Source organism: Eucalyptus grandis, chromosome 11 (assembly GCF_016545825.1).
Source record: "Eucalyptus grandis isolate ANBG69807.140 chromosome 11, ASM1654582v1, whole genome shotgun sequence".
Classification (NCBI taxonomy): domain Eukaryota; kingdom Viridiplantae; phylum Streptophyta; class Magnoliopsida; order Myrtales; family Myrtaceae; genus Eucalyptus; species Eucalyptus grandis.
Genome location: NC_052622.1, coordinates 2,638,240 through 2,646,409, shown reverse-complemented (window position 1 = coordinate 2,646,409; position 8,170 = coordinate 2,638,240). Strand labels below are relative to the sequence as shown.

The window sequence follows — 8,170 nt, the reverse complement described above, 5'->3', positions numbered from 1 at the left end:
AAACAAAGTAAGAACACAGGCTCGATACCAATTGAGATAGCTAGTACGAGTACCTAGAGGGGGTGAATAGGTATACACAAAAAATTTCTCGATGTTTGCACGATACTTAAACAATTAGAGACTTTGCAACAGTTGAAAATTCAATCGCAAGACGAGTAAGGGAAAGAGAGAATTGAACACTCGGTTTATAGTGGTTCGGCTTGATTCAAGCCTACGTCCACTCTTTCGCACCGACGCCGATTGGCTGGATTCCACTATGATCAAAGAGTTGTTACGGTGTTGATCTTCCTTGATTTCTAGGTGTAGATGATCTACCACACTTGCTCAAGGCGTCACCAAGTATAAACACTCTCGGTATACAATTTCGCTCGGTCTCAACTAACAATCAAAGGATCTTCGGACTCTGGAATTTTTCTATCGATCACACACTTAAAACAACTAGAACGTCTTCCTTTTATACTCCTTCATGCCATCATAGCCGTTGGCACTTACCAAAGGAATTCCTCCAATCTACCCGTTGGACGGAATCAATCAAGAAGATCATCCGAGCTATATAAGGAATCGATGATAGCCCATCAATCTGTTCGCCCATACAATCGGGATCTCGGTTTCCAAGAATAGAATAATCCAAGATTATTTCGTCGACCATCGGATCTTCAATCGTTCTTAGATAAGATATAAAGAATCCGAAATGATTATCCAACCAAAGAATCTATCCCAGAGAGGATAGGATCAAATCCTCAATCATAAACCTCGACTTTGGATTTCCTTCAACACTTGGATTAGAAAGACCTCGGTGAGAATAACTTTGAGTCTTGAGTCTTGAGTCTTGAGTCTTGAGTCTTGAGATAACGAGTCTTGAGACTATAAAGTCTTGAGACTTTAACTATCGATATCCAGACTTAGACTGATAGAAATGTTTTGTCAGCTTCAAAATATTCTGGAAAGATTTCTCCAACAGTTGTTTCAACAGCTGGTGAACTAACCCCTTCTTTGCTCAACTTGAGATATTTGAGCTACCTAGACTTGAGCGGGATTAATTTTGAACTTGCGTACATGCCCAAATTTATCGGCTCCATGAAGCAGTTGAGGTGCCTTAACTTGTCACACTCTTTCAATTTTGTAATTGTTCCTCATGAATGGGGAAATCTCACTGAGTTGGAAGTCCTCGATCTTTCAGGGAATTTGTTGAGAGGCCCCATCTCAAGCATTCCATTTCAAAACATGACTTCTCTTGAGTACCTCGATCTTTCAAAGAATTTGTTGTGGGGCCCCATCCCAAGCATTCCATTTCAAAAAATGACTTCTCTCCGGCACCTTCATCTTTCGTCAAACTCTTTCAACTCTTCAGTACCAAGGTGGTTCAATAACTTGAGAAGTCTTGTCGATCTCAATCTTGCAAACAATTTGTTGCAAAGCATTGAAGGAGGGTTGTTCTCCTTCTTAAGGGAACGACCGTTCCTCGAGTCACTACGTTTGGATGGTAACAAACTTCATGAGGAGATATTTTTAGTGGAGGGAAGTTCTTCGAGGATTATTGGGAAAAACTTCAAGCGACTGGGGATAAGTAATAATTTTCTTCAGGGGACTTTGCCAGATTGGCTATTTCACCTGAAAAACCTGACGGTACTTGACCTATCATATAATCAATTAACAGGGAATATTCCCGATGCATTTGGAAGATTGCAAGTCTTATCAAAGTTAGATCTCAGCAACAATCTTCTAAATGGCACTATTCCACAGAGTCTTGGACAACTTCAATATCTTTACTATTTAGATCTTTCAGCAAATTCCTTGGGAGGAACAGTTTCCGAAATCCACTTCTCCAACCTCTCGAAGCTATGGTTCTTAGATATCAGCAACAACCATTTAGCTATCAAGGTGGATTCTGACTGGATACCGCCTTTCAATCTCTCGTACATGAGGATGGTGTCTTGCAAGTTTGAAACAGAATTTCCGCGATGGATAAGAACGCAAGCCAATCTCACGGAGGTGGATTTGTCCAATGCCTCCATTTCAGGATCTCTCCCAGATTGGCTAGGTCTCATGTCATTATCCTACTTGAATCTCTCTCACAATCAAATAAATGGATCTCTGTCGAAATTTCGTTCTAATCTGCATAAGTTAGATCTCTCTTACAACCAGATAAATTCATTAGATCTCTCTTGCAACTTCGGATCTCTATCAGAAGTTCCTCGTTATCTATCTTTAGATCTCTCTCACAACCAAATAAATTCATTAGATCTCTCTTGCAACCAAATAAATGGATCTCAGTTGAAATTTCCTCCTCATCTATCTTTGTTAGATCTCTCTCACAACTTAATTTCAGGACCAATTCCGCAAGATATTGGCCTAGCGATGCCTCAGTTGGAAAATTTGAATCTGAATGATAATCTCTTAAGTGGTCCAATACCCACCTCAATATGCAAGATGGAGTTTCTGATTGACTTGCACCTCGGAAGGAATAAATTAGTCGGCAAAATTCCCACATGTTGGAAGGAGAACCCGCGAATACTCCTCGATTTATCATCCAATAAGTTGTACGGAGTCATACCAAATTCTTTGGGAAATCTACTTTGGCTTACGTCATTACACTTGAACAACAATAGTCTCCATGGAGAAATTCCTGTGAGTCTAAACTATTGTAGAAACTTGCAGATTTTGGATCTTGGAGAAAACAAAATCTCAGGAAGTGTTCCACATTGGATTGGACCAAGTTTTCGATTACTACAGATTCTTAGACTGCGGGAAAACATGTTCAATGGAAGCATTCCTTCACAACTATGCTTACTCTCTACACTGCAAATATTGGACATGGCAGTCAACAATCTGACAGGAACGATTCCAAATTGTCTTGGCCATATGAAAGGTATGAAACTGAACAAAAGCATAGACGAAGGCAACTCACTCTCTCCTGCTTATGTAGCTACACCTCCCATGCTTGGGCCAACGGCAATGTCCATCGCTCCATCGGATTGGACTCAAGAGCATGTGAGGCAGGTTGTGAAGGGGGTGGATCTTGACTACACGACACTTGATCTACATCTTATGGTGAATTTAGATCTCTCGAGCAACAAATTGGTAGGGCCAATTCCAGGAGAGCTTACCTTGCTCTCTAGATTGCGAGGCTTGAACTTATCGCGCAACTTTCTTTCTGGAGGCATCCCGACTATGATTGGAGACATGAGATTGCTCGAGTCACTTGATCTTTCGAATAATCACCTTTCAGGAACAATCCCACAAAGCTTTTCTGCATTCATATCACTGAGCAAACTAAACTTGTCACACAACAACTTCGCGGGGCCAATTCCAAAAGGAAATCAAATCCAGACACTTGATGATCCTTCCATTTATGCTGACAATCCTCTACTTTGTGGTGATCCTCTACAAAAGAAATGCCCCGAAGCAGAGGCCCCTCAAGGGCCGGAAGAAGTTGCCAATGAAGAAGGTAAGCTTGAAAAGGTAATGTTCTACATAGTAATAATGCTTGGGTTTGCGACTGGATTTTGGGGAGTTGTTGGCAGTTTGGTGTACAAGAAGAACTGGAGACGGGTGTACTTCAACTTTGTGGATCGTAAAGTAGACATGGTTTACGTGATTGTTGCAGTGAAGGTGGCCAAGTTGAGGAGGAGATTGAGAAGAGTGTAACGGGCTTGTTATCCACATCAATTAGTCCAATGCTTTGTTGATCTCATGAAGTTCTTGTTTTCATGTTCAAGCATAATCGTCTTTGTAGTTGGTCTGTTAATCCTTATCAGTAGTAACAGATATTTTTTTCTTTAATTTCAACCTTGTTCCAGCAAGCCGTCAATGGAACGGCTTGGAAAGTGCATGTCACGCCCCGAACCTCGAGCGCGCCAACATCCCACCATGGTCATGCAAATGCGACATTCCCAGGTAGTGTCGCCGACCCCATTCATTTATTATTGCGCAAGCGGAACGTATTATAAAACCCCTGACAATAAAATACGGGATAGAAAAGCAGGAAGCAAAACCACAACATAACACTTAAACATAATTCAACAGAATTACAAACAGGGGTTTATGGCCAACATTCTACAAAAGACTGGCTCTTAAAAAGAGGTTATCCTACGACCTACAAGTCGTACACGATCTCCAATCCTTATGACTTCACCTCTCCAACTCCTCAAGGCCAACCAAAGCTATCCGGCTGCTCCGTCTACCAGGGACCTGAAATGGTTATTCAATAACCACTGAGACAACGTCTCAGTAAGTTCAACCCCCTAAACCCCTATTAGAAAGAAAATACGCCCAAGGGTGGCCTAGCCACATCACACAGAAGACTTACCTCGCCTCAGCCTTCATCTGCAGGTTAGCACAATTTATATAATTCAACCACGTACAATTATGATAACCAAACAACCATGGCTCAATCACATTATCAAAACAATTCAACCACTTGGATCGTCTCAATGATCAATCGACTCGGCCGATTACAGGTCATTCCAACAAATCAATTACTACTACCCATTAGGGGTGATCGGTTCCCGGTTCGGTCCGGTTCCACCTTGGAACCGGGAACCGGACCGGGAGCACCAGTTCCCAAAATTGCAAACCGTGGACCGGACCGTTTGGTCCTAGGACCGGGAACCGGACCGACCATCGGTTCCGGTCCGGTCCGGTCCGGTCCAACAAAATCGGCTCTACTTTTTTGCACTAAAGAGTGACCGTGCTCCGGACCGATCAATCCAATTCGGTTCTCGAGCAATTCAACAAAACTAATCACACATGTTTCCACGTGCAAAATATTCAAATGTGATTCACACTTCGTGTGTTTCACACTTAACTTTAACCATGAAAGCCGTGAATAATTTGGCTAAAAGTTATGCATGGCTTAGATTTTATAGACAATCTCTGGTCTTTAAATGTTTAGTCAATGTGGGACTCTTGGAGGCTTGAAGTGCCTTGTGGGTCTCTTGGAACCTTAGTCCCACATCAAGTAGAAGATGAAACGATAGAAAATGAGAAAGAAAATTGACAAAAACTGAGAAGGAATTGGAGGAATTTTCTGTATTGTGTATTGCTGTGTTTGTACATGTATTACACACCTATTAATAATACAAGAAAAGAGTACGATAGGAAAGAATATACAAAATATGTTGTTTCCTATACTACTGTCCTAATATCCAATCTCATGGATTCATAGAATCAATTAACCGCATTTAGATAATTAGAATAAAAACAAATCATATTTCCAACAAACTAACAAGGAGATTTTTTTCTATAAATAAAAGAGTAATAAAAATAGTTTTAATGGTCTCTTGGCCAAATAAGATGATGCTACCTCAAATTGCAATTTTAGTTGCAATAAGTTATCATGTTTATATATTTTATTAATTCTATGTATATAAATTATATATAAAAAATTTGTTTCGGTCCGGTCGGTCCGGTTCGGTCAGTTCCCACCTTAGAACCGGGAACTGGACCGACCGGCCACCGGTTCCAAGATTAGGGACCGGGAACCGCACCGCCAACCGTGGGAACCGCCCAAAACCGGCCGGTTCGGTCCGGTCCGGCCGGTTCTCGGTTCGGGCGGTTCCCGTTGCACACCCTACTACCCATCTCGACCTGATAGGACGATTTAGCAACCAGTGGCAATCACGGCCCCACTCGGCACGACCTGTAATCAGGTGGTAATTCACGGCCTCATCGGGCACGACCTCTAATAGGTGGTATATCACGGCCTCATCGGGCACGACCTCTAATAGGCTCATCAGGCACAACCTCTAATAGGTGGTATATCACGGCCTCATCGGGCACGACCTCTAATAGGTGGTATATCACGGCCTCATCGGGCACGACCTCTAATAGGTGGTATATCACGGCCTCATCGGGCACGACCTCTAATAGGTGGTATTTCACGGCCTCATCGGGCACGACCTCTAATAGGTGGTATATCACGGCCTCATCGGGCACGACCTCTAATAGGTGGTATTTCACGGCCTCATCGGGCACGACCTCTAATAGGTGGTATATCACGGCCTCATCGGGCACGACCTCTAATAGGTGGTATATCACGGCCTCATCGGGCACGACCTCTAATAGGTGGTATTTCACGGCCTCATCGGGCACGGCCTCTAATAGGTGGTATTTCACGGCCTCATTGGGCACGACCTCTAATAGGTGGTATTTCACGGCCTCATCGAGCACGACCTCTAATAGGTGGTATTTCACGACCAACCGCCCCTCAATTTCCACATTTAGGATTTTATAAAGAATCCTCATAAATCGAAATCACATTCAATTCGCCACAACCAATCATAAATATCAAATTCTAAATGCACAGCAGCGATCGGCACGAAATTCTGAGCAAATAAGGTCCCAATGAAAATTTTCGGAATTTAATAGATTATTAAATTTATTCCGAAAATTAATTAAATAATAATATCCATAGTTTTCGAAATCCACACTCAATTCATAATATCCAATCATCAATTTCAAAATCCGAATGTACCGTAGCGACGCGGCACGAAATTCTGAGCAACCGGGGTCAAAAATAATTTTTCTGATTTTTTTTAAAATAATAATATTTTAATAATTTCGGATTATAATATAATATAATATTTTCCAGAATTTCGAAGCACTTAAATAATTCAAAACTAAAATCATTTTGTGTCACATCAAGGCTTAACTTTAAATAAACTCTCTTAGCATTTAATTAAACATACTTTAGATTAAACAAACATCTTAATCTAAATAATAATTAAATCAACTAAATTAACCACCTAAGCTTAATCAACTTAAGCTAAGCACACCTAAAGCATAATTAACCCTCTAAGCGAGGTTTAGTGAGCCAAACTTACCAGATTAGCGAGCCGAGCAAACCAAAATGACGGGGACGCCGAGGAGAACAACTTTCCTCAAAGCGGGCCGAGCATCCGGCTCGGGAAGGCGGCCAAAAACGGGCCAAACGTCCGCTGCATACCCATTTTTTTTTTTTCAGCTGCTGTCCATGGCGGTTTGAGGCCGAGGAAGGGTAGATCCGGCGCCGGTTCGGGTCGGAAAGGGCGGAGGAGCTATGGCGGTGGCTGGCGGCGACGAACGGCGGTGCACGGCGGCGACGAATGAGCTCCGGCAGCTCTTGCGCGAGCTGAACAGCAGCTCGGGACGACGAGCTGGGCGAAGCGGGCTGAGCGGCGCGCGGCCAGGCGCGGGCGAGCGCGAGGTAGACGCGCGACGGCGGCGACAGGCGAACGGCGAGACCTCCGACTGGCGTGCAGCTTCGGACGGGACTTCTCTAGTTGCTGCTAGGTCTCGAAGCAACCAAGGGAGATGGAGAAGAGAGACCGCAACGGGAGAGGAAGGGGAAGGAGGGGGGTCGGCCAACGGCGGTTCGCATGACGGCGAGGTGGCGAACTCCGGCGATGGGCGGCCGGTCGAGCGGATGGAGGCGGCGTCGGGGCTGGTCGCACGAGCGCTCCTCCCCTCTCTCTCTCTCTCTCTCTTCCCAAGCTTGAAGATGATGTTGATGGGTGCCCTTTTTGAAATCAAATCTCCACCTTACACTTGTCAACATCCTAGCCATTCTTGCCCCACACCATGACATCACCAAGTGATGTCATATTCCACTATCTCAAAACCTCCCACAACATTTTCCAATGGTTGCAATTTCATTTTCCGCCGGGGTCCAATTCTTGTACATCCAATTTCTTCAATTCTCATCAATTCTCTTCCAATTGAGTCCAAATGAAGTCCATAAAATTAATCCAATGTCACCACACTTTAATTCACATCTTCACTTGTCTATATAATCAACTTAGATCCCAAAAGCGACCAAAAGCGGCATACTAATTTCTCGAGCCAAATTAGCCATTTCTTGATTATTTTGCTAAAAAGCTCGGCTTGCATGAAAAATCTTCCAAAGATGATTCAATGATCTTGAAATGATTTGTGACACACCCGACTTCCAATTTCTGAATTCGATCTCAATTCCACGGTTAATTTCACTTTGGCACGATACTAAGCAGCCCAACCTACCGAGTAGCTTTTAGAAATTTTCATGCATTTGACCTGTGGTTGATCATCTCAAGCCACAATGTACATCTTTGAAACATTGGCGACTTTCGGTTGTCGGGGTAATCTCAAGGTTTCAAATACGAACACAAGGTACCCAATCGATAGAAAAGTCGGTCCAATGCCGATCGACGAG

General features: G+C 43.3%; 1 protein-coding gene across 1 annotated transcript; it reads left to right on the top strand.

Moving 5' to 3' along the window:
* Positions 1-1,056: 1,056 nt before the first annotated feature.
* On the top strand, positions 1,057-3,669 carry LOC120289568 (receptor-like protein 14). The gene has a single exon (XM_039304657.1). The coding sequence runs from the start codon at positions 1,057-1,059 to the stop codon at positions 3,646-3,648; it is 2,592 nt and encodes an 863-aa protein (XP_039160591.1). The 3' UTR covers positions 3,649-3,669.
* The last annotated feature ends 4,501 nt before the right edge of the window (positions 3,670-8,170 follow it).

What these genes read in the sequence shown, in the direction of transcription:
- LOC120289568 (XM_039304657.1), top strand. Translation starts at nt 1,057, where the DNA reads ATGCCCAAATTTATCGGCTCCATGAAGCAGTTGAGGTGCCTTAACTTG.